The sequence below is a fragment of the Schistocerca serialis genome, chromosome 4 (assembly GCF_023864345.2).
Source record: "Schistocerca serialis cubense isolate TAMUIC-IGC-003099 chromosome 4, iqSchSeri2.2, whole genome shotgun sequence".
NCBI lineage: Eukaryota > Metazoa > Arthropoda > Insecta > Orthoptera > Acrididae > Schistocerca > Schistocerca serialis.
Window position 1 is genome coordinate 674,973,285 of NC_064641.1, and position 27,242 is coordinate 675,000,526.

General features: G+C 40.9%; 1 protein-coding gene across 1 annotated transcript in view; it reads right to left on the reverse strand.

The window, feature by feature from the left end:
* Nucleotides 1–27,242, reverse strand: part of LOC126473153 (phosphoinositide 3-kinase regulatory subunit 4) — a 200,054-nt gene that overhangs the window by 133,154 nt on the left and 39,658 nt on the right. The window contains exons 3-6 of the mRNA XM_050100014.1: nucleotides 26,428–26,577; nucleotides 13,823–13,995; nucleotides 9,879–9,983; nucleotides 2,528–2,654 (exon numbers count right to left, since the gene is read on the reverse strand). Of these exons, the coding sequence (XP_049955971.1) occupies nucleotides 2,528–2,654; nucleotides 9,879–9,983; nucleotides 13,823–13,995; nucleotides 26,428–26,577 (555 nt within the window). The remainder of the gene's footprint in view (nucleotides 1–2,527; nucleotides 2,655–9,878; nucleotides 9,984–13,822; nucleotides 13,996–26,427; nucleotides 26,578–27,242) is intronic.

Genomic DNA, 27,242 nt, shown 5'->3' on the forward strand with positions numbered 1-27,242 from the left:
AAAGTTCACTTACCTAACGTGAACTACATCCAAAATTTAATATGTTTCTGAGCTAAAAAGATGAAGAACAGCTAAGCCAAGAACTTTTCAACATGCCCTCATAGATAATACAGTGGAGACTCAGTTACAATTATCTGGACTGTCACCTGCAAGCAAGTATCTTTGTTGTCTAGTCCAGGTGTGCACAGATATGTTGCGCTGCCCCATGCATTTCATTACTGTTTCAGTTAGACAGCACGTTTCACTATTGAATTAGATAGCACATGTTTCATTATTGTTTGAGTTAGACAGTTCCAGTTGCTACACCACTGTGCTGTGACATGTCTGTGCTTAAAAATCTCAACACACAAGAGAGCGATATCATCACTTAAAGATAAAATAAACATTATTGATTCATTAAAAAAAGGAGAAACTTGTTGCAAGTTAGCGAATAAGTATGGTGTGAATACTTCTATGATAAGCATATTAAGAAGAATATTGATTAGATTTTGTAGTACACCTGCAAACTTGATAGTGAATGTAGGAGTAAACATCGAAAAGTGTAAAGAAACTGAAATAGGAACCTCGGAAAAATCTTTGTATTGTTGGTTCTCCTAAAAGCAATCAACTGGGCAGCCAATAAGCCAATATATGGTCCTTTGCTCTGAGAAAAGGCATTACTGTTAGGGTGTAGATAAATAAATAAAAAACAGATGGCAATGAATCACTTGTGGCAAGTAATGGATGGCTGTATAGGTTCAAATCTCATCAAGAAATTCATGAAATGGAAACACAAGACGAAAAAGTCAGCTGATGCAGAGGCAGAAAATTCTTTTAATAATGGATGTAAAAAAGAACAGGATGAAAATGACTATGATTTGGACTTTGTTTACAATACTGAAGAAACCAGACTAAATTGGAAACTGTTACCATCAAAATCTTTAGTGTATTATGTGTGAGATATTGTCATTGGCACTATGCAATTTTCATGCAATCTTTAATTCTTTAGGGTCACATTTCTGTCTACCATGATGTATTTATTGTTCACCATGATGTATTTACTGTTGTATCTACTTCAACAAAATCCTAAGTACTGTAAAAAACATAAATATCCAGCACCACATCATTTACACATAGAAATTTCATTCATATATTAAGAAGTTTTATATAAAATATATAGGCGTTTGGTGGTACCATATCACATCTTACTTCCAGATGTAATTTGTACCTACTTAAACTGAAAACATGTAGGTATACACCATGCACATTTTAGCATACATAAGTTTTGAATTCCACAATACACGTCAGTTGTTCCATGAGTGGGTGCTTATGCTCTCATGTAAAGCTCAGGAACTATACCACGAGCTCCACAATATTTTGCAACAATCCACTATGCAGCTACACTGACACTATAACTCATAATTCTTTTATGAACATGTTGTAATTAGACCACGGGCACTGCACCACTTATGCCTATGACTTAGTGTAGTTCACTTTATGTGCTGTGAAGAATACAATTATGTAAACCTAATAGCATTTCATGAAGTGATTTTGTATGGGCCACAGCTATGGCCTATATCTGTCTTGCATATAGGCTAGTTACCTTGATGACTGTTTCTTGTAAGGCTTTTGATATGGTTCTATGTTGCCAAATAATCTGAACTACATTTTATTGTACACGATTTTTCTAAAAATGACATTGAACTGTTGTTTAGTATACGTTTACATGTAAAGGATGAAAATGTATATTTCATTGTAAGTTTTTTTTTTTTTTTCAAAATTAACAGTGCCTATTTTCAAAACATAATCTTATTTTAAATCTGTGATTTAAAATGTTACATAAATTTTGTTAAAAATAATTTTAATGAGATTGGAGAGAAGACATAATTGCAGTGTGGCACGTGCAATCAAAATTTATCAGTTATCAGACACTACTACAAAAACAATTGTGTATTTAATTATCTGTGAAAGCATTATACTAGTTAAGTCATCATTGTGGTATCAAGTGATTAGTGTATGCTGAGGTATCAGCACAACATGTTGTATGTTTTAATTGCGTGGTATTTTATTTGTGAGGTGCTGATCTTCCCTGCCACTTTTTGCTACAATCTGATTGCAACGTCACTATGTGACATTCAATTTTGTAAAAAGCATGTACATCTAATAATGTTACAAGGTACATTCTAATGTTGCAATAGTGTACAAAATTGTTAAATGAAACCAAATATGTTTGATCCACCTTCACTTGGATGTTTGTTTCTGTAACTTTTACATCCAATTAACACAGCATACATCTGTCAGAACTGGTAACAGTAACAAAAAGAATTACTAGTGATCTTGGCAAACTTGATTATTTCATGACTAACTAAAATTAAGAGCAACAGGAGGTCCAGTATATTACACAAAAAAGTTTCCTGCAATCATGAGCTTATTTCTCCCATGAATATAACAATCACATTACTGTGGTAGGCATACAATCTTTGATGAATAGAAAGAAAAGAGAATAGAAGAAATTAAAGAAAGAAAAACACTATACATGTCCATTTACCTTTATGTCCGGATCATCAAGCTTCTCCAAGTGCCGTGAAACATTATATTCACCACTGTGGTAAGAAAGGAGTTGTGAGAAATCAAATGGTGGATGGCCTTCATTAAACAACTCCAGCAGGGCACACCTAGGCAAGAAATGTAATACAAATTCATGGAGTAATTCTTCAGTTTAAGTAGAAGTGATTTTTTAATGTTTCCACTTCAAAGCTAACAACATGAACTGCAACCATATTTCATGGTGACTTTTAAGATGGTTGGTTGATTCCGGGAGAGGACCAAACTGGGACGTCATCGGTCCCATGACTTTTAAGTCTGTGAGGAATAAAATATATTGTTCTTAAAGATAGATAGAAAAACAAGGAAACAAAGACTACAAAAACTGAAAACTGTAAAAGCTTTTTTAATAAAATAAACATTTTAACATTCTACATTATTATTCTTCATGTCTACACATTTATATCACACTAACAATGAACACATCTCTCCCAATGAGAAATCATGTTGTAGATGCTGTCACTGTAGAATCTTTGACATTGTTAAGCACACAATAACTTCACCTCTGCTTGCACCATTTCATCACTATCAAATCTTCAGAGGTGCTCTTTAAGTTTTAGAAACAGATGGGGCCAAGCCAGGACTATAGGGAGGATGATCAATGACAGCGCTCAAGCTGTCAAATTCTTGCAGACGTCACGACGACTACCATTTACACACTATGATTTGCAACTCTCTACTGACAGAGGGCTGCAGATACATAGAGATGAAGAATAACAATGTAGACATGTTAATAGGGTTTCTTTTATTTAAAAGGGTTTAAGAATTTTCACATTAAAAATTTGGAGTCATCATTTTTCAGCATTCCCTCGTATAATTATTCAGGAACATGCAAAATTGCTTTTCAAGTGTTTTTTCTTTCTTTTTTTTTTCTTGTCAAAACAAATATTCAAAAGACCTGTCTGCCTGCTTAGCTGGGTGGTAACGTGTTCGTCTCCCATGCAAGCTTGTCGGGGATCAATTCCTGGCCAGGTAGGAGATTTTTCTCCACTCAGGGACTGGGTGTTGTGTTGTTATCATCATTTCATCCTCATCACCGGCGCGCATGTCTCTCAATGTGGTGTCAACTGAAAAAAACTTCCCCAGATGGGGCCACCTGGCCCACAATGCCATACGCTCATTTCATTTCCATTCCATACGCACTTAATTGGCTGTCATGTAAAAGGCACTAATGCAAGCTGTTACTCGATGAAGCAGATTCCTGAAATATGGGGCACAGGTTGTCATCTACATCTGTACCCACATCTTCATGGGTACTCTGCAAGTCACACTTAAGTGCCTGGCAGAGGGTTCATCGAACCACCTTCACACTAATCCTCTATTATTCCACTGTTGAACAGAGCACGGAAAAAAAAGAACACTTATATCTTTCCGTGCAAGCTCTGATTTCCCTTATTTTATTAATATGATCATTTCTCCTCATGTAGGTCAGCATCAACAAAATATGGAAAAAGAAAGCTGGTGATTGACACTTCATGACAAGATCTGGCTGCAATGAAAAATGCCTTTGTTTAAATGATTTCCACCCAAAATACTATATCATGTCTGTAATACTTCCTATTTCTCAATAGTACAAAACATGCCGCCCTTCTTTGAACTTTCTCGTGTACTCCGTTAAACCTATCTGGTAAGGATCCCATGCCATGCAAGAAGATGGACAAGCTTAGTTTAGGCAGTCTCTTTAGTAGCTCTGTTGTATCTTCTACGTGTTCTACAATACAACACAGCTTTTGTTCGCCTTCCTCACATTTTCTAGAAGTTCTTTCCAATTTAAGTTATTTGTAATTGTAATTCTTTGGTATTTAGTTGAATTTACTGCCTTTAGATTTGACTGATTTTTTTATGTAATCAAAGTTTAGTGGATTCCTTTTAGCATTCATGCGGATGACCTCACAAGTTTAGTTATTCAGGGTAAATTGCCAATTATTGAGCCATACAGATATCTTCTCTAACTCATTTTGCAGACTGGTTTTGATCTTTTGATAATAAATGACAGCATTGTGTGCAAACAACCTATGACAGCTGCTCAGATTGTCTCATACATTGTTTATAAATATAAGAAACAGCACAGGGTCTATAACACTGCCTTGAAGAACACCACAAATCACTTCTGTTTTACTCAATGACTTTCCATCAGTTACTATGAACTGTGACATCTCTGACAGGAAATCACGGATCCAGTCGCATAACTGAGACAATATTCCATTAGCACATAATTTGATCACAAGGCGCTTATGAGGTACGGTGTCAAAAGCCTTCTACAATCCTAGAAATATGGAATCACTTTGAAATTCCTTGTCAACAGCACTCAACACTTCATGTGGGTAAAGCATTAGGTGTGTTTCACAAGAACAATGTTTTCTACATCAATGTTGACTCTGTGTCAATGGACTGTCGTCTTCAGGGTAATTCATAATGTTCGAACACAATATATGTTAGAAGAGCCTGCTGAATGTCGACATTAATGATATTTTGTAATTTAGTGGATTACTTCTATTGCCTTTATTGAATATTGGTGTGACTTGTGCAACTTTCCAGTCTTTGGGCATGGATCTTTCATTGACTGAGTGGTTGTACAGGATTGTTAAGTATGGAGCTACTGCATCAGCACACAATGAAAGGAATCTAACTTTTTTACCATATGGACCTGAAGACTTGGTCTTATTAAGTGATTTCATTTGCTTCACTATTCCAAGGATATCCACTTCTATGTTACTCATGGCGGCAGCTGTTCTTGATTTGTACTCTGGAATATTTACTTCATATTCTTCGGTGAAGTAATTTCACAAGGCTGTGTATAGTAACTCTGCTTTGGTGCCACTGTCACTGACAGTATTTCCATTTTTATCATGCAGAGAAGGCATTGATTGTGTTTTGCCACTAGCATACTTTACGTATGACCAAAATTTGGTTTGGAGACAAAGTTTCTTTGTGGAAATTGTTATAAGCATCTCGCATTAAAGTCCATGCTGAATTTCAAGATTCAGTAAAAGACTGAATCTTGGGGATTTTGATTTGTTTAAATTTAGCATATTTTTTTTCATTGTTTCTGCAACAGTGTTCTGACCAGTTTTGTGTGTTATAGGGGGAACAGCTCCGTTGTTTCTTAATTTATTTGGTCTAAATCTCTCAACTGCTGTCGATACTATTTCTCTGAATTCAAGCCACATCTGGTCTACACTTAAAATGTTAATTTGGAAGGAGTGAAGCAAAGTGGAGAAATGTCAAGTGAATTTTTATTTGCCTTTTTGGAATAGACATATTTTTCATTTATTTTTGGTGGATTTAGGAGTTACGGTATTCAATCTCGCTATGACAAGCCCTGTGTTCACTAACCCCTACATCAGCTTGGATGCTTGTTATTAGCTCAGTATTATTTGTTGCTAAGAGTCCAAGTGTGTTTTCACAAATGTTTACTATTTGAGTGGCTTCATGAACTAACTGCTAAAAATAATTTTCAGAGGATGCACTTAGTACAATTTTGGACGAAGTTTTTTGCACACATCCAGATTTAAACATGTATTTTTGCCAACATATCAAGGGTAAACTGAAGTCATTGCCACCTATAATTATATGAGTTGGGTATGTGTTTGAAATTAGACTCAAGTTTTCTTTGACCCTTTCAAGCGATTGTATAATCTGAGTTGTGAGGTTGGTAAAAGGATCCAATTAGTATTTGATTCCAGTTGTCAAGAATGTCCTCTACCCATATTAGCTCACAGGAACTACTACTTCAGTTTTAATACAAGGTAAACTACTTCTAACAGCAACAAACATTCCACTCCCACCTGCATTTAGCCTATCCCTTCTGAACACTATTGGATCCTTTGCAAAAATTTTGGCTGGACTTATCTCTGGCTTTAAAGAGCTTTCGGTGCCTATAACGATTTGAGCATCAGTGCTTTGTATTAGCACTCGGAGGTCTGGTACTTTCCCAACACAGCTATGACAATTTGCAGCTGTTCTACCAAGGTTCCTAGATCGAAATTCTTCCTGTGTTCAATCTGCACCTTTGAGTCTGAACCCGTTTCTGTGATTCACCAAAACCCTCTACTATAAAAAACCGCTCAGTTCGTGCCACACAGCCCCCACTACCTACCTATGTAGCTAAAAAATGGTTCAAATGGCTCTGAGCACTATGGGACTCAACTGCTGAGGTCATTAGTCCCCTAGAACTTAGAACTAGTTAAACCTAACTAACCTAAGGACATCACAAACATCCATGCCCGAGGCAGGATTCGAACCTGCGACCGTAGCGGTCTTGCGGTTCCAGACTGCAGCGCCTTTAACCGCACGGCCACTTCGGCCGGCGATACCTATGTAGCTACCTCCTATGTGTAATGGACTCCTGACCTATTTAGTGAAACCCAAAACTCCACCAGCCTACAGCGCAAGTCACAGAATCTGCAGCCTACATGGTCGCAGAACTATTGCCTTTGATTCAAACCCTCCACTAGGCTCAGTACCAGAGGTCCGCAATTGGTTCTATTGATTATGCTGCAAATGGCGAGTCCTGCTTTCATCTCGCACCCAAGGCTGGCAGCCTTTACCACTTCAGACAGCCACCCAAAATCAGAGAGAATCTCTTCCGATTCAAAGCGACACACATCACTGGTATTGGTGTGAGCCACCACCTCCAGTTGCCCACAGTCTGTGATCCTCATGGCATCCAGAAGGGCCTGTTTCACAACTTGAATGACTCCACCCAGCACATGGAGTGCGCATTGGTTTTCTTCCCCTCCTTGGTAGCCATGTCCCTAAGAGATCCCATAATATGCTTAACATTGGAGCTCTCAACTACAACCATCCCACCTCTATGACTCACCAGATCTTACAAGCTGAGAAGTTTCAGAGGAAACAGGACACGCAACTGCATCTGACTAAGGGACACTGTTAGCCACAGATAGCACCTGGGGCCTGTTTTTTGTCAGACAAACCGTGGGCCTTATGTGTGCCGTTCCCCCCCCCCCCCCCCCCCTCCCCGGAAGTCTTTCACAGCCTGCCATGACCCGAGGCAACCTCCCATTTTATCACAGGTGAGGGTCAACCTCAATGCAAGCAGTAACTGGGCTGCCACTGGTGCAGAACAACCAGCAGACTCTCAAATTTGCATTTACACTGTGTTCTGAAGGAGTTACTTGTGAGTGGTGTAAATATCTGAGGAGAGAACGGAGATCAGGTGATAATCACAAGAAGTAGATGATTATTCACTTTTAAGCTTTTCACTGACGAGTAGTTCATTTGGATCCCCACTGCCAGTCCATAACTGAAGCCAACATAGCCTGGAACTGAGAGCGAAGTGTTACCAACTCAGCTCACATCTGCACACAGCAATCATACTCCCTATCCATATTAAAGATGTTGGAAAACTATCCTTGAAAAAGTATTCCATTTCAGAAGACACGCTATGTGCTTTCTAGTGTAGGTAAAAGCACAATGTAAGAGAAAGGACCATGGATACGTCAGCAAAATGGAGACAGAAATAACAATAACCATTTTCAGGATGTTTAAAGCTATAATGACTGAGATCGTTAATTTGAGTTATTGATGAATTGGATTTGGACAATAGGATAAGAGCAATCACTCAGCAGCCCTTGTTGAAAACAAATACATCAGACAAATTCAGAGGAGAAATTTCTGGCACTTATGAAATTAGGACAGGGGTGAGACAAGGAGACAATTCTCAAATTTGCATTTACACTGTGTTGTAAAGGAGTTACTTGTGAGTGGTGTAAATATCTGAGGAGAGAATGGAGATTAGGTGATAACGACAAGAAGTAGATGATTATTCACTGTTAAGCTTTTCACTGATGAGCGGTTCATTTGGATCGTCTTGATGCAGCTGTGCAACAAATTGAGAAACTGCAAACAGAAGCAGAAAGGGTCATCTTTGGATCTCACATCAATCACCATACAGAAAACTGAGGATAAATCATGAAAAATTTATGCAGATAGTGAGGTTTAAATACATAAGCAAGTGGATGCAACTCAGCATGTTTAAAAATTAATTAATAAAAAAAATAGAAACCATATTTCACCTTACCAAAAATACGTCTATCAAAGCCAAGTTCTATACATCGCAGAATGACTAATCAATGAGTAATATAATGTAACTGGACAGATAAAAAATCTACTCAGCAAGTGGCAGCAGGAGACCACACACATAAAAAAGGTTTTACTTATGCAAGCTTTCACAGCCAGTTGCTCCTTCTTCCGGAAGAAGGGTTGAAGAGGAAGGAAGATAGGTGAAAGAAAAAAACAAAAGAGGTTTAGCAAAAGGGATAAATTTCAGAAAAGTCACTCAGAACCCCAGGTCAGGGAACACTTACAATCCGCTCTACCCCCTTCTCTTTTCCTAAACCTCTCCAGTTCCTTTCCCTTCACCCCTCTTCCTTCCCCTTCAACACTTCTGCTAGAAGCTTGCACAAGTAAAAGCTGCTGCTAATTGGTGAGTAGATTTTTTATGTATCCAATTACATTATATACACAATAACTACAAGCAAAAGAAAGGAAGATTTCAAGAAAAATCTTATCATCCCCATTCCCATTATAAATAATTATTGATTGATTGATTGTGATTCTCCAACAGAAAGGGGTTTCCACTCAATGGTCTGAAGATGACCACAGCAGTGGTCGAAACCGGTCACCTTATAAAATAAATTGTGATCAAGACTGTTTAAAATAGTAATTATTTACAATTTTATTGATCACTGCTGTTCCCATAATGCATTCAAAAGTAACCCATTCCCATTGCCAAATGTCAAACAAGAAGGTATTTACTCAAATTTTAATAATGTTTTCAATTGCCAACAGTTACACAAATTTTAATAATGTTTTCAATTGCCAACAGTTACATTGGTATCAGTTTTTACTGCCATATCTTTACTCCATAGTTATTAGAATTATTACCATAATTTGTCAGTCCCTTCTCAGACCACATATTACTTTCATCTTGAGTTGGATCTGCCCTGCCTTTCTGAATTACTTCGTAATTTCTAGTAACTGGATAACCCCCCCCCCCCCCTCCTCCTCCTCCTCCTCCTCCTCCTCCTCCTTCTCACATCCCCAATATCCCCCCCTCCCAAATCCCTCCCTCCCCCCCATGCCTGCTAATCCCTCCTAATACAAGAGAAGTATGCATTTCATACAATACATGTTGAGAATCAGTTTTGTCCCTTAAACTTTATCATGAAATCTTGTGCTCATGTATAACAAAACACAAATATTGCTCAAAGAGAAATAAATCATAGCCTAAGATATTCGTCACTAACACAAATGCCAGTAATTCAACTCACCCAGCGGAAAATATGTCCATAGCTGGTGTGAGATCTCCTCTTCTTGATGTCTCTTCTGGTAGTAGCAGCTGGCTTGATATGTCTGAATTTAAGGTCTTGATAAACCTAGGGAATCAAAAATGACCAGAACTAAAATACAAGTTAAAGACATTAGCACAAAATTTGAACATGAACTATGAAAATCCATTCATCAAGATATGAAACTGTTTTATACAAATATTTTATGCCAAACAACATCACTTTTACACATCATTCTAGCATACTTACTTTCTTTTCACATGTATAAACTTTTTCTTGGTGATAAATGTCTTTTAAGTTGCCAAGGGAGCTGTCTGTGCCAAGAACCACAACTGGCAGTGGAGACCACTTGTCCTAAATTGATTTAAAGCATTTTCTGAAAACAGTGGCATAAAATCCTTTCTGTTGGACATTGAAAATCCTTCAGACCTCACAGTTTGATTTTATCAAAAAAGATCATAGCTCATCCGCAGAGAATGCAAGTTACTGGAGCTTTATTATGTGAAACAGACAACCTGTAATTTTCATCTCAATTCACATGTTTTAGTCAATATCTAAAATAATCAGACCAATAGTTTTTGAACTTAAAAACTCTACTTAATCGTATGCAACCCCCCCCCCCCTCTTTTTCTGCTACTGGAAAGTACTGGGTGTAGAATAAATATAACTACTCACCACATAGTTGAGGAGTTGAGCAGTAGCACAGCCACTGGATGGTCAACTCTGTCTGTCAATTGGAACAGCAATCAAACCACAACTTAAAAAAGCTACACAGTATACTGTCTTCCCACTCCTGCCTCTGAATATCCTAAGAGATAGCTACCCCCAAAGCAACCTCCTGGTATTATTAACCTCTCCACTAACAAACTGAGCCTCACAGAAGTTTCAGCCCTTCCTAAATAATCTCATCTTCAGCACTGAATCCAGTTTCAATAATTGTGGATTGGTCATGGTGTCTATTCTCCTTCACCTATACATTACAGCAAAAACACTAACTTACTACCTACTGCTATGACCAAATAGTCCGAAATCAAGCATATAATTATGCCTTTCCTAGTTCACACTTCTGCCCCATTGTGACCCCACACCTTCCCTCCCCAGTTACCTTCCAGGAATTCCTCACCTCCAATCTTGTCTCACCTACCTTTCCTGGGTCACTTCCCAATAATACAAGCATCTAAAAAAAGGCAAGAGCAGCTACCTGTGATTTTAAAGAAGACTATGAATAGATCATTCTCCCTGCAAATGAATTCTCCACTACTGTGGTGATGAATTGTTCTGATTACCTGCCAAGATGGTCTCCATCAGTTGTCTGACTCTACCACCTATAAACGTAACCAGAATGATCCAGTCCCATCCCAGCCCATTACTACCTCCAATCCCAACTAAAATCACAATGCCAATAGTAGAAACTTTTGCCCAAACCCACCTCCTTCCTCTCCTCGACAAAACCCACCTCCTACAGATTTTCTTAAATATACAAACCTAATCACCCTCAATGTCCCGTCATAGCCAACTGCTGTGCTCCTACAGAAAGATTCTCTGCCTCAGTTGATGAACGTCTCCAACCCATTTTCCATTGGCTAATTTCCTTTACCAGGAAAGTGGCTGCAACTCGTTACTCCCTGCTTGTCACTGTTGATGCTATCTCCCTTACATTAATATACTCCATGCCCACAAACTTGTTGCCATTGAACACTATCTTTCCCTGATGACCCACAGTCTCGTTCCTTATATACATGACCAAATATATTCCTATTGCCCTCTTCTTTCTCTATTCTAATCTCTTATCCTCACCTCCCTTACCCTACATCATCCAGTTCATCATTAACTGCAAACAGCTTCCCCTTCCAGCACCTGGTTGAGCTCATTGGTGCCTAACTCCTACCCCACTCTCTTATTGCCTCGCCCACCCACAGGCCAAACTGTACCCTCCCTTCACCCATCTAACCCCACCACAGTCCCACATAATGAAGATGCATATGTGTGTTTAATTAGTTTCTTACCTCTGTGAAAGCATACTGTCCAAAAATTTAGCTAAAAGTTCAGTCTTGTTTATGTGGCTTCCTGTCACTCAAAGCCTCAACTACACTATTTGATCAAAAGTATCCAGACATCTGGCTAAAAATGACTTATAAGTTTGTGGCGCCCTCCATTGGTAATGCTGGAATTCAATATGGTGTTGGCCTTGATGACAGCTTCCACTTTCGCAGGCATACATTCAATCAGGTGCTGGAAATTCTTGGGGAATGGCAGCCCATTCTTCACGGAGTGCTGCACTGAGGAGTGGTATCTATGTTGGTCAGTGTGGCCTGGCACGAAGCTGGCATTCCAAAACATCCCAAAGGTGTTCTATAGGGTTCAGGTCAGGCCTCTGTGCAGGCAAGTCCATTACAGGGATGTTATTGTCATGTAACCACTCCGCCACAGGCTGTGCTTTATGAATAGGTGCTTGATCATGTTGAAAGATGCAATCGCTATCCCCAAATTGCTCTTCAACAGTGGGAAGCAAGGAGGTGCTTAAAACATCAATTTAGGCCAGTGCTGTGACAGCGCCCACAAATCAACAAGAGGTGCAAGCCCCCTCCATGAACAACATGACCACACAATAACACCACCGCCTCCGAATTTTACTGTTGGCACTACACACACGGGTAGGTGATGTTCACCAGGCATTCACCATACCAACACCCTGCCATCGGACAGCCACATTGTGTACCGTGATTCATCACTCCACATAATATTTTTCCACTGTTCAGTCGTCCAATGTTTATGATCCTTACACCAAGTGAGGTGTCGTTTGGCATTAACCGGTATGATGTGTGGCTTAAGAGCAGCTGCTCTACCATGAAATCCAAGTTCCCTCACCTCCTGCCTAACTGTCATAGAACTTGAAGTGGACCCTTATGCAGTTTGGGATTCCTGTGTGATGGCCTGGATAGATGTCTGCCTGTTACACATTACGGCCCTCTTCAACTGTTGGCGGTCTCTGTCAGTCAACAGACAAGGTCAGCCTGTACGCTTTTGTGCTGTACATGTCCACTTCACTATCACATCAGAAACAGTGGACCTAGGGATGTTTAGAAGTGTGAAAAACCCGCATACAGATGTATGACATAAGTGACACCCAGTCACCTGAGCACATTCAAAGTCCGTGAGTTCCGCGGAGTGCCCCATTCAATTCTCTCATGATGTCTAATGACTACTGAGGTCTTTGATATGTAGTACCTAGCCGTAGGTGGCAGCACAATGTACCTAACAAGAAAAACATATGTTTTTGGGGGTGTTCAGATATTTTTAATCACACGGTGTATGTGTTGAGTGGACATGCCTATTCTATTCATTTTTTACTGATTTCTCACTCTTCTGTCCTACATCTTTCTTCTTTCTCTCTTGTTTCTATTTCCATTCCATCTCTCCCACTTTTATGGTCAAAGTCTCCATAATGTAATGCATAAATCATCTTGTTTGTATGTATTTATGGTTTTATCAGATGGCTGCCTTTTTTTCTCCCCAACTCCTCTCTTTCTGTGTAGAAAACTGCCATTGCCTTCAACCAGCCCCTCAAGGGTTGTTTTTTTTTTTTTTTTTTTTTTTTTTTTTTTTTTTTTTTTTTTTTTTTTTTTTGGCTGCGAAGGAATAAGAACCTGACAGAAGAAGGACAAAATCTATCTATGGGATGTAAACTAAATCACATATGAAACAAGATGTCTCATTATTCACTGGTGATTGTAATAACTGTTCTCGAGTTGCAAAATATTGAAGAAATGTGCTTTACTTTGAACAAGCACTGAAGTATAAATAACCTGAATACATAGAACTGTACATTCACACACTCCAATGATAACAGCATTTTCATAAAAAAAAAACAGCTCACTTAATATCAGTATTCAAAAAATGAGCATTGAGAGATTTCTTAGACATACCTTTCTGGGGCAATGTAACATGTTCTTCTTCTTGAAGTATCAAAAAAGTAAGAAAAGTCAGCCGGATTATCCTCTGGAAGATATGTTGGTTTGAAAGATGCAAAGTCAACAAGGAGTACCCAGTTCCATGAGGTTATCATTATGTTCTCTAATTTTATGTCTCCATGGCAGACCTGGAATTGAAATTAGCAACAAAAATAGTATTAAACTGCAATACACAAAATAGAACTCTCACATGCTCTACAACAGATGGAGCTGAGTAACATGCTGCAATGCTCAAAACTTTGATCAATGATTCTCTCTACAAGACCAGACTGGTTCTTTCCCTCACATGTAGCCAACGGAGGCAGTAACCCCCTTTAATGACCTCAAAGACAATGAAACAATCTCAAAACTCAAGCTATGTCATTTGCTACCAAATTCCAGCATCAAGACCAGTTGCCCATTTGATTTTCACATATTTTATTGAAATGCTCATACGAGCAATATTTATTAAATATTGGAGCTTTTTGGACGACTCATAATATATTACGAGACTGACTGGAACTTTTGTGGCTGGAGAAAGAACAAACACAGAGTGACAAAGACAGAAAAATACTGAACCTACAGACATAGCAGGTGCTTTCTTGTGTGGTAACAGCACATGCCCAAAGGCTAAATGTAGTAATCAAGCTTCCAGACAGCAGAGCAGCAAATGAATCACATTCCCTCTCAAGGCTGCAAATACCTCTCACCATGCCCTTAAATGAGGAATATCCTCCCAACTAACCCTGTTCTTACTTATGAAATTTCTTGTCTGTCCCTACAACATTTATGTTCCCAAATATCTGTCCTGCGGGTAATATTCCCATGGAAAACTTGTCCCATAAATATGCCTGTTACCACTTACTCCAGCCCAAGCCCAGATATCTCCCACCCTGTCAGAGATGGAACCATCTCTCAAAGCAACCACTTCATCTACCAAATTTTCTGCAATTCTATATGAGTGCAACCAAGAGCAAAGTATCCAGCATGTAGGTGACAGCCACCAAATTGAGGCCAAGGGCCAACTATAGCTTCTAGTTGCAGAGTATATTGCTGAAGATAATGATGTTGACTACTTCATCAAGATAAGATATAATTAAGTTATTTATTTATTATTTATCTTGGCCAATATAAATAAATTATATCTTTGCACATTTCCTGCCTTATGTAAACAAACCAAATGTCAAAACTGTCAATACATAAAGCACAGTTGCATTTTGTAAACCGATATAAATGGAGAAACAGATTGTGAAGATGCTGCCAATTTAGAAATTTGGTAAATTTAAAAGTAAACTATTTTTCTGCTAATTTACCATCATACCATTGTGTTCTCATTTTGTACTTGTAACATAGTGTTCTTCTCCAAACATAAGCTGAAGCCAGTTGTGAAAAGAATGAAAGATTAAATAAATCACAACTTAAGAAAAAAAAATTCTGAATTCATTCAGTAAATATTCAGCTTTGATATCCACCATGAAGAAAAAGATATAAGTAAATTGGTCATGACTTTTTCAAAGGAACCACCCCAGCATTTGTGTTAAACAAATTAGGGAAAGAATAAAACACCTTAATCCGGATGAATGGTTGAGGGTTTGGACTTCGATCCTCCCAAATGTGAGTCAAGAGTCTTCATTAATGAGCCACCTCACATGGTATGCTCAGCTGGATAAAGTTAGGGAAGCACAATGGCTACATCTTCATCTACATCTACATTTATACTCCGCAAGCCACCCAACGGTGTGTGGCGGAGGGCACTTTACGTGCCACTGTCATTACCTCCCTTACCTGTTCCAGTCGCGTATGGTTCGCGGGAAGAACGACTGTCTGAAAGCCTCCGTGCGCGCTCTAATCTCTCTAATTTTACATTCGTGATCTCCTCGGGAGGTATAAGTAGGGGGAAGCAATATATTCGATACCTCATCCAGAAACGCACCCTCTCGAAACCTGGCGGGCAAGCTACACCGCGATGCAGAGCGCCTCTCTTGCAGAGTCTGTCACTTGAGTTTGTTAAACATCTCCATAACGCTATCATGGTTACCAAATAACCCTGTGATGAAACGCGCCGTTCTTCTTTGGATCTTCTCTATCTCCTCCGTCAACCCGATCTGGTACGGATCCCACACTGATGAGCAATACTCAAGTATAGGTCGAACGAGTGTTTCGTAAGCCACCTCCTTTGTTGATGGACTACATTTTCTAAGGACTCTCCCAATGAATCTCAACCTGGTAACTACCTTACCAACAATTAATTTTATATGATCATTCCACTTCAAATCATTCCGCACGCATACTCCCAGATATTTTACAGAAGTAACTGCTACCAGTGTTTGTTCCGCTATCATATAATCATACAATAAAGGATCCTTCTTTCTATGTATTCGCAAAACATTACATTTGTCTATGTTAAGGGTCAGTTGCCACTCCCTGCACCAAGTGCCTATCCGCTGCAGATCTTCCTGTATTTCGCTACAATTTTCTAATGCTGCAACTTCTCTGTATACTACAGCATCATCCGCGAAAAGCCGCATGGAACTTCCGACACTATCTACTAGGTCATTTATATACATTGTGAAAAGCAATGGTCCCATAACACTCCCCTGTGGCACGCCAGAGGTTACTTTAACGTCTATAGACATCTCTCCATTGATAACAACATGCTGTGTTCTGTTTGCTAAAAACTCTTCAACCCAGCCACACAGCTGGTCTGATATTCCGTAGGCTCTTACTTTGTTTATCAGGCGACAGTGCAGAACTGTATCGAGCGCCTTCCAGAAGTCAAGAAAAATAGCATCTACCTGGGAGCCTGTATCTAATATTTTCTGGGTCTCATGAACAAATAAAGTGAGTTGGGTCTCACACGATCGCTGTTTCCGGAATCCATGTTGATTCCTACATAGTAGATTCTGGGTTTCCAAAAACGGCATGATACTCGAGCAAAAAACATGTTCTAAAATTCTACAACAGATCGACGTAAGAGATATAGGTCTATAGTTTTGCGCATCTGCTCGATGACCCTTCTTGAAGACTGGGACTACCTGTGCTCTTTTCCAATCATTTGGAGCCTTCCGTTCCGCTAGAGACTTGCGGTACACGGCTGTTAGAAGGGGGGCAAGTTCTTTCACGTACTCTGTGTAGAATCGAATTGGTATCCCGTCAGGTCCAGTGGACTTCCCTCTGTTGAGTGATTCCAGTTGCTTTTCTATTCCTTGGACACTTATTTCGATGTCAGCCATTTTTTCGTTTGTGCGAGGATTTAGAGAAGGAACTGCAGTGCAGTCTTCCTCTGTGAAACAGCTTTGGAAAAAGGTGTTTAGTATTTCAGCTTTAAGCGTGTCATCCTCTGTTTCAATGCCATCATCATCCCGGAGTGTCTGGATATGCTGTTTCGAGCCACTTACTGATTTAACGTAAGACCAGAACTTCTGAGGATTTTCTGTCAAGTCGGTACATAGAATTTTACTTTCGAATTCACTGAACGCTTCACGCATAGCCCTCCTTACACTAACTTTGACATCGTTTAGCTTCTGTTTGTCTGAGAGGTTTTGGCAGCATTTAAACTTGGAGTGAAGCTCTCTTTGCTTTCGCAGTAGTTTTCTAACTTTGTTGTTGTACCACAGTGGGTTTTTCCTGTCCCTCACAGTTTTACTCGGCACGTACCTGTCTAAAACGCATTTTACGATTGCCTTGAACTTTTTCCATAAACACTCAACATTGTCAGTGTCGGAACAGAAATTTTCATTTTGATCTGTTAGGCAGTCTGAAATCTGCCTTCTATTACTCTTGCTAAACAGATAAACCTAAACAGAATATAAAAAAGGGACCTTTTTTTTATATTCCTATTAACTTCCATATTCAGGGATGCTGCAACGGCCTTATGATCACTGATTCCCTGTTCTGCACATACAGAGTCGAAAAGTTTGGGTCTGTTTATTATCAGTAGGTCCAAGATGTTATCAGTAGGTCCAAGATGTTATCTCCACGAGTCGGTTCTCTGTTTAATTGCTCGAGGTAATTTTCGGATAGTGCACTCAGTATAATGTCACTCGATGCCCTGTCCCTACCACCCGTCCTAAACATCTGAGTGTCCCAGTCTATATCTGGTAAATTGAAATCTCCAACTAAGACTATAACATGCTGAGAAAATTTATGTGAAATGCATTCCAAATTTTCTCTCAGTTGTTCTGCCACTAATGCTGCTGAGTCGGGAGGTCGGTAAAAGGAGCCAATTATTAACCTAGCTTGGTTGTTGAGTGTAACCTCCACCCATAATAATTCACAGGAATTATCCACTTCTACTTCACTACAGGATAAACTACTACTAACAGCGACAAACACTCCACCACCGGTTGCATGCAATCTATCCTTTCTAAACACCGTCTGTACCTTTGTAAAAATTTTGGCAGAATTTATCTCTGGCTTCAGCCAGCTTTCTGTACCTATAACGATTTCAGCTTCCGTACTTTCTATCAGCGCTTGAAGTTCCGGTACTTTGCCAACGCAGCTTCGACAGTTTACAATTACAATACCAATTGCTGCTTGGTCCCCGCATGTCCTGACTTTGCCCCGCACCCGTTGAGGCTGTTGCCCTTTCTGTACTTGCCCAAGGCCATCTAACCTAAAAAACCGCCCAGCCCACGCCACACAACCCCTGCTACCTGTGTAGCCGCTTGTTGCGTGTAGTGGACTCCTTACCTATCCAGTGGAACCCGAAACCCCACGACCCTATGGCGCAAGACGAGGAATCTGCAGCCCACACAGTCGCACCGTCTCAGCCTCTGATTCAGACCCTCCACTCGGCTCTGTACCAAAGGTCCGCAGTCAGTCCTGTCGACGATGCTGCAGATGGTGAGCTCTGCTTTCATCCCGCTAGCGAGACTGGCAGTCTTCACCAAACCAGATAGCCGCCGGAAGCCAGAGAGGATTTCCTCGGATCCATAGCGACACACATCATTGGTGCCGACATGAGCGACCACCTGCAGATGGGTGCACCCTGTACCCTTCATGGCATCCGGAAGGACCCTTTCCACATCTGGAATGACTCCCCTGGTATGTACACGGAGTGCACATTGGTTTTCTTCCCCTCTCTTGCTGCCATATCCCTAAGGGACCCCATTACGCACCTGACGTTGGAGCTCCCAACTACCAGTAAGCCCACTCTCTGTGACTGCCCGGATCTTGCAGACTGAGGGGCAACCTCTGGAACAGGACAAACAGCCATGTCAGGCCGAAGATCAGTATCAGCCTGAGACAGAGCCTGAAACTGGTTCGTCAGACAAACTGGAGAGGCCTTCCGTTCAGCCCTCCGGAATGTATTTCGCCCCCTGCCACACCTTGAGACGACCTCCCACTCTACCACAGGTGAGGGATCAGCCTCAATGTAGGCAGTATCCCGGGCAACCACAGTCGTAGTCCGATCGGGGGATGCGTGGGACGAGCTGGCCGTCCCCGACAAACCCCCATCCGGAACCCCACAGTGATGCCCATTGGCAACAGCCTCAAGCTGTGTGACCGAAGCCAACACCGCCTGAAGCTGGGAGCGAAGGGATGCCAACTCAGCCTGCATCCGAACACAGCAGTTGCAGTCCCTATCCATGCTAAAAACTGTTGTGCAAAGAACGTCTGAACTAATCTACAGAGAGCGCAAACAAATCGACACAAAATTTAAACAGTTATTAAAATACAAGATTGCCTAGTAAATGCAGTAATGCTGACACACTGCTCGGCGGCGGAAGGAGACTACGCGATTTTACACTATTCAGGTACTAAAACGCAATGCTACAACTCTCAAATACTGTAATACACCCGAAATTTATGAATTAAACAATGCAAATACCAAAAACACGCAAAGAAATTAAGAATTAAACTATGTAACAAATGAGTGAGCTAGGAGTATACGACTTGCTGCTGCAGCTGCTTATCCAACGGCGGCAGGGAGCACACTGGCTGTGACCAACTGACACTGGCCTTATTGAAAGAAACATGCTAGCAATTACCATAACTGAAAGCATGGAATGCCTAAGTTCAAATACATTTAATCCCTGTCCAAATGAAAGCAAATTCAGAATCTGAATCACTGCACATCATATGATACAAACACTCCAAAGTGTAACTACATCTACATCGAAGTGATTACTCTGCTATTCACAATAAAGTGCCTGGCAGAGGATTCAATGAACCACCTTCAAGCTGTCTCTCTATTGTTCCACTCTCGAAAGGCACGCAGGAGAAACGAGCACTTAAATTTTTCTGTGCGAACCCTGATTTCTCGTATTTTATCGTGATGATCATTACTCCCTATGTAGGTGGGTGCCAACAGAACATTTTCGCAATTGGAGGAGGAAACTGGTGATTGAAATTTCATGAGAAGATCCCGTCGCAATGAAAAACGCCTTTGTTTTCATGATTGCCACTCCAATTCACATATCACGTTTGTGACACTATCTCCCTTATTTCACAATAATACAAAATGAGCTGCCATCCTTGTACTTTTTCAATGTCATCTGTCAGTCCCACCTGATACGGATCCCACACCGCACAGCAATACTTCAGAATAGGGCACACAAGTGTGGTGTAAGCAGTCTCTTTAGTAGACCTGTTGCACCTTCTAAGTGTTCTGCCAATAAATCACAGTCTTTGGTTTGCTCTACCCACAATATTATCTATGTGATCGTTCCAATTTAGGTTATTTGTAATTGCAATCCCTAAGTATTTTGCTGAATTTACAGCCTTCAGATTTGTGTGACTTATCGAGTAATTGAAATTTAGCTGATTTCTTTTAGTACTCATGTGAATAAGTTCACACTTTTCTTTATTCAGGGTCAATTGCCACTTTTCGCACCATACAGATATCTTATCTAAATCATTTTGCAAGTTGTTCTGATTATCTGATGACTTTGCAAGATGGCAAATGACAGCATCATCTGCAAACAATCTAATAGGGCTACTCAGCTTGCCTTCCATGGTGTTAATATAGATCAGGAACAATAGAGGGCCTATGACACATCCTTGGGGAACGCCAAATATTACTTCTGTTTTACTCGATGACTTTCCGTCTATTACTACAAACTGTGACCTTTCTGACAGGAAATCACAAATACAGTCACACAACTGAGGTGGGACTCTGTAGGCATGCAGTTTGGTTAGAAGGCGCTTGTGATGAAAGGTGTCGAAACCCATCTGGAAATCTAAAAATATGGAATCAATTTGACATCCCCTGTAAACATCACTTATTACTTCATAAATCTAAAGAGCTAGTTGTGTTTCACAAGAATGATATTTTCTGAAACCATGCTGACTATGTGTCAATAAATCGTTTTTTTCTAGGTACTTCATAATGTTCGAATACAATACATGTTCCAAAACCCTACTGCAAATCGACATTAGTGATATAGGCCTGTAATTCAGCGGATTACTCCTACTTCCCTTTCAGGGTATTGGTGTGACTTGAGGAATTTTTCAGTCTTTAGGTACAGATCTTTCTGTGAGCGAGTTGTTGTATATAATAGCTAAATATGGAGGTATTTTATCAGCATACTCTGAGAGGAACCAGACTGGTATACAATCTGGACCGGAGGCCTTGCCTTTATTAAGTGATTTAAGCTGCTTTGTTACACTGTGGATTTCTACTTCTATATTTCTCATCTTGGCAGTTGTTCTTGATTGGAATTCAGGAATATTTGCTTCGTCTTCCTTGGTGAAGGAGTTTCGGAAAACCGTGTTTAATAACTGCTCTAGTGGCACTGTCATCAGTGACTTTACCATTGTTATCACGCAGTGAAGGTATTGATTGCGTCTTGCCACTGGTAGTGGCCTCCTCACCTATTAAGCGGAACCTGAAAAACCACCACCCGATGGTGCAAGTCAAGGAATCTGCAGCCTACACGGTTATAGAACTGCCTGAGCCTCTGATTCAGACGCTCCACTCAGCTCTGCAGCAAAGGACCACAGTCTGTTCTATCGCCGATGCTGCAGATGGTGAGCTCCGTCTTAATCTCGGAAGCAAGACTGGCAGTCTTTACCATTTCCGCTAGCCACCCGAAACCAGACAGAATCTGGCCCGATCCAAAGCGACACGCATCGTTGGTACCGACATGAGCCACCACCCACAGTTGGCTGCACCCTGTACTCTTCATGGCATCCAGAAGCAAGCACCCTTTCCACATCTGGAATGACTCCCCCCAGAATGCAAACGGAGTGCACACTGGCTTCGTTCCCCTCCTTGGCAGCCTTGTTCCTATTGCGCGCCTAATGTTGGAGCTCCCAACCGTCAGCAAACCCACCCTCTGTGAATGCCCAGACTTTGTGGGCTGAGAAGCTTCCCCTGGGACAGGGTGGACAACTGCATCCGGCTCAGACACAGCATCAGCCGCCCGAAACCTGTTCATCAAACAAACCGGGGAGGCCCTACGATTGGCCCCTCAGAATGTTTTTCGCTGCCTGCCAGACTTTGGAATGATCTCCCACTCGACCATGGGTGAAGGGTCAATCTCAGTGCAGGCAGTACCCGAGGCGGTCACAGCAGTGGACAGATCGGAGGACACGTCGGACGTACTCAACATCCCACGCATCCCCGCGTTCGATCCCCCACAGTGACGCCCCTTGGCAGCAGCCTACAGTTGTGCGACGGACGCCAACGCAGCCTGGAGCTGTGAGCGAAGGGTCGCCAACTTGAAGCTCGTAAAAATATACGAGGGTCAGTCAAAAAGTAATGCCTCCTATTTTTTTTTTCTACGTTTAATTGTCAGGAAATTTAAATGCAATTACATAGGTTGAAAACCACAACATTGAGGATCATTTTGTCATTTTTCAATGTAATCTCCGCCCATCTCTACAGTTTTGGTCCATCTTTGAACAAGGGCATGTATCCCAGCACGGTAAAAATCACAGCTCTGCTTCCTAAGCCATTGACGCACGGATGTTTTGACGGCCTCCTCATCTTCAAAATGAATCCCACGATGAGCTTCTTTTAGTGGCCCGAACAGATGGAAGTCTGATGGTGCCAGGTCAGGGATGTATGGGGGATGAGGCAAAACTTCCCATCCAATTTTGACAATCTTGTCAGAGGTGTGACGACTGGTGTGTGGTCTTGCATTGTCATGCAAAAGAAGAACATCTGCCATTGATTTTGTTGGGCGAACTCGCTGAAGACGTGCTTTAAGTTTGTTGAGGGTTGTGACGTATTGAACAGAATTTATTGTGCATCCCTGCTCCAAAAAATCAACCAGAATCACACCCTCTGTATCCCAGAAAACTGTTGCCATAACTTTCCCTTCCGATCGCACAGTTTTGAATTTTTTCTTCCTCGGCGAGCTTGTGTGACGCCACTCCATTGACTGCCTCTTTGATTCGGGTTCAAAAAAATGCACCCATGTTTCGTCCCCGGTCATAATTTTTTTCAGAAACTCATCTCCCTCCAAACGGAAGCGCTGCAAGTGTTGGGAGGCTATTGTTTTCCTTGCCTCTTTATTCTGATCGGTTAACATTCTTGGAACCCACCGTGCACAAACTTTTGAGTACCCCAATTGTTTAATAATCGTGATCACACTGCCTTTACTAAGAGAAATAATGCGACACACTTCATCTGCAGTCACCTGACGGTCACCACGAATGATGTCATCAACTTGCTGAATGTTGTGTGGAGTCACTGCACTCACTGGCCTGCCGCTCCGCTTTTCGTCAGTCAACGGTGTTTGCCCTTCAGCTTCCTTACAACGACGAACCCATCGTCTAACAGTGCTGACATCCACTGTCACAACACCATACACCTTCTTCAGTCTTTCATGAATGCGTATGGGCGTTTCACCTTCTGCATTCAAGAATTCAATCACACAACGCTGTCTCAAACGAACATCGATGTCGGCTATCTTACAAACTTCTGCTGTGCTGCCACCTGTTGACACAGAAAGTTACTACTGCAGTGGATTGCAGAAGAAGGTTTGAGGAATGGCGCCAAATTCAAATTTTTCACTTAACTTAATTTCTTTAAGTAGAAAAAAAATGGGAGGCATTACTTTTTGACCGACCCTCGTATAACAAACGAACAGTGTACTTGTCTTATTAGCAGTGGGAAATCAAAGTGCTCTCTCACTGATGGTCTAACCGACACTGAGCTGTTCTAACCAAACAAACAAAAGCCTGTACGATACGAGGGTCGATAGCAACGGCGGTACTGTACACTACACTGTTATTGTAAGCACTCGAACACGCAAGAAGTTACAAAAATAATCTAGTAACTACACAGATAACTGAAAATAAGTAGCTCTTGTTTGAAGCTCGTAAAAATATGCAATAAGCGAATGGTGTACTCGCCTTATTAGTAGCAGGAGCACGTGGTGCACTCTCGCTGACGGTCTAACCGACACTGAGCTGTTCTAACCACACGAACAAAAGCCTGTACAATACTAGGATCGATACAACGGTTGATAACAACGGCGGTGCTGTACACTACATTGTTATTGAAATAAAAGGTTGTGCCTAGTAAGCACTCGAACATGCAAGAAATTACAAAAATAAACTAGTAACTACACAGATAACTGAAAATAAGTCACTCCTGTTTGTAGCTCGTAAAAATATGTAACAAGCGAACAGTGTACTCACCTTATTAGTAGCAGGAACTTGCAGCGCGCTCTCGCTGACGGTCTAACAAGTAGTCACATTAACAAAGGGTGCCCTACATAAAACCAGTACGCATCACGTATCAGTTAATCATCTCTAATCGAACTGCTTGTGAAATGGCAATGCTGTCTTGAAAGTTGGCTATACTGCATTTTACCAGAAAGTTTAATGCATCAGTTGCTGTGAGAAGCTCATAGTGAGTTGCTACAGCAGTGGGGCAGTTTGCACTAGAATACCGAACTGATACTGTGGAGTGTTACATAAGGGCAGGCTCTATCAAGGAATATAACAAAATGTTTCAAGCAAAGTATCCTGGTAGGAATCTCACCACAACCAGCACTATTCAAGATCTGGAGGGCTGTACAATCTGTACAGAATGTGCAGAGGAACAGACAACCATGAGGTCCCCTGAAACTATAGACAGAATTCACATGGAAATTCCCCACAAGTCGGTAAGGAGGTTATCACAGCAGATTGCTGTACCTCATACATTGTGTGAGTGTCGTGCAAGAGTTAAATTTGAGAACCAGGAAAAAAAGAAGTTCGTTATTGTAACTGGCCGTTAACATCAATTGCTAATGGTTACCTGGACCCCTTGCTTTACTTCATTTCAGATGAGGTCTGGTTTCATTTGTCAAGTTATGTAAACTTCCTGAATCACAGATACTGGTCACAGGGCAACCCAAATATTCTGCATGAAGAACCTCGGCATTAAGAGAAGGTATGTGTTTGGTGTGTGTTGCTCGGCAAGTGCATTATTGGCCCCACATTTTTCAATCACACCTTAAACAGTGACAGATATGATGGAACAACCATTCACACATTCAACCGAAGTGTGGACCACATCACCAATGGGCCCCCTGAAGACAGACTTGGCAGTAGAGGCCTCTGGCCCCCAAGGTCCTCAGACTTTTTAAGTATGGTGCACATTAAAAAGCAAAGTGTATGCTGAAAATCCTCACAAATAGATGATCTTAAACAGAAAATTACCAGAGAAATTAACAACACTGTGCCTGCAGAATTACAGCATGTTGCTGGTAAACATCATCACACGAAGTCAGCTTTGCCTGGATACCCATGACTACTACTTCCAGCATCTCTTATGAACAGGTAACTACATGGTTTTTAACACTACTATTATCAATTCTTTGTTAGTTAGTTCATTGTTACTTGACTCTCAGATGTGAGGCATACCAGCTTTATGTGGGACACTCTGTAGTACTTCCTTTTTCAGTACCTTGGACATATGACTGAAGATCGTATGATAACAAGAACAGTTGGTACATCTGTAGTGACTATTCCCCACTTCCAGCATCTCTTATAAACAGGTAACTACATGGTTTTTAACATTACTATTATCAATTCTTTGTTAGTTAGTTCATTGTTACTTGACTCTCAGGTGTGAGGCATACCAGCTTTATGTGGGACACTCTGTAGTACTTCCTTTTTCAGTACCTTGGACATATGACTGAAGATCGTATGATAACAAGAACAGTTGGTACATCTGTAGTGACTATTCCCCACTCTGAAAATGCTGTTTCATTCTATTTGAGTTACCTGCAGTCAAGTACATTGTCAAGCAAAAGAAAAAGCTTCTCAGAGAAACATTTCACACTCTCCAATTGTGGCCTACAAGTGTTCCAAAAAAGAATACTGCAGCTGTTATATTTGTTAGATTTTCCACAGTTACAAGTAGCAGGATGCCCTAATCATTTCTTATACTATGCAATCTTTTGTAGAGTTAACAGCATGGTAAATTATGTTCCATAGCTTTTAATGATGATACAATTGTGAAGATCAATAATGGCGTAGTACCTATGCACAATCATATCAGTAATGTAATCAGAACACAGGCAGTCAATATGAGAATCACATTTATATGTAATATTCAAGCATTTCAGGATAACTGTTTGGCAATGTAATCCGTATGTCATCAAATATGGCAATGCTTCACATGCAATACTTACTCCAACTTTGTGGCACTGATGAAGAGCATAAAGAAGTTGAAATGCAATCCATTTCTTCTCAATAGCTGTGAGGAAGGGTCTTGTGCTTATCCGATCATACAGACTATATTTTACATACTCTCGCATAAGGAAAGCTGCTTTATCTGTTAACTGCAACACAAAAAGAACACTGGAAGGTAATGATGTGCAAAATGTCCATTTAAATTTATATTACAACATACAGCAAACATCTACACCATTTTTTAATTTAACCATATGGCTAGGCCCCCCCCCCCCCCCCCCCCCCCCCCCCGTCAGGCAGACCGTTCGCCGTGTGCCGGTCTTTCAATTTGACACCACTTCGGTGATCGGTGAGCTGCAGTCGTTGAAGATGATAGGATGATGATGAGGACAACACAACACCCAGTCCCTGGGTGGAGAAAATTCTCCGACCCAGCCAGGAATCGAACCCGGGCCCAGTGGACTGACAATCCATCACGCTGACCACTCAGCTACCGGGGGTGGACATCTACACAATAACGTACTATTTATGAAACACTGAAATGGTGAGAAGTGGCAACTGATTATTAGTCTAATATTTTTACTGCAGTTTATTATTGAATTTGTCTTGATCTGAACAGGGATATAAAAGCAACAGTGGCCCCAGTTCACTATTGCTCACACTGAAATAGATTTATTGTGAGGTTTCACTTCCTATGATAGTAGTAAAGCCAACCAGTAACATTAAAGAGTAGTAGGAGGTCCTTTATTAGACACAACTTCTTCCGGACTTGATAATCCATATATTCTGTGTCTTTTCATCTCCTACAGTCTGC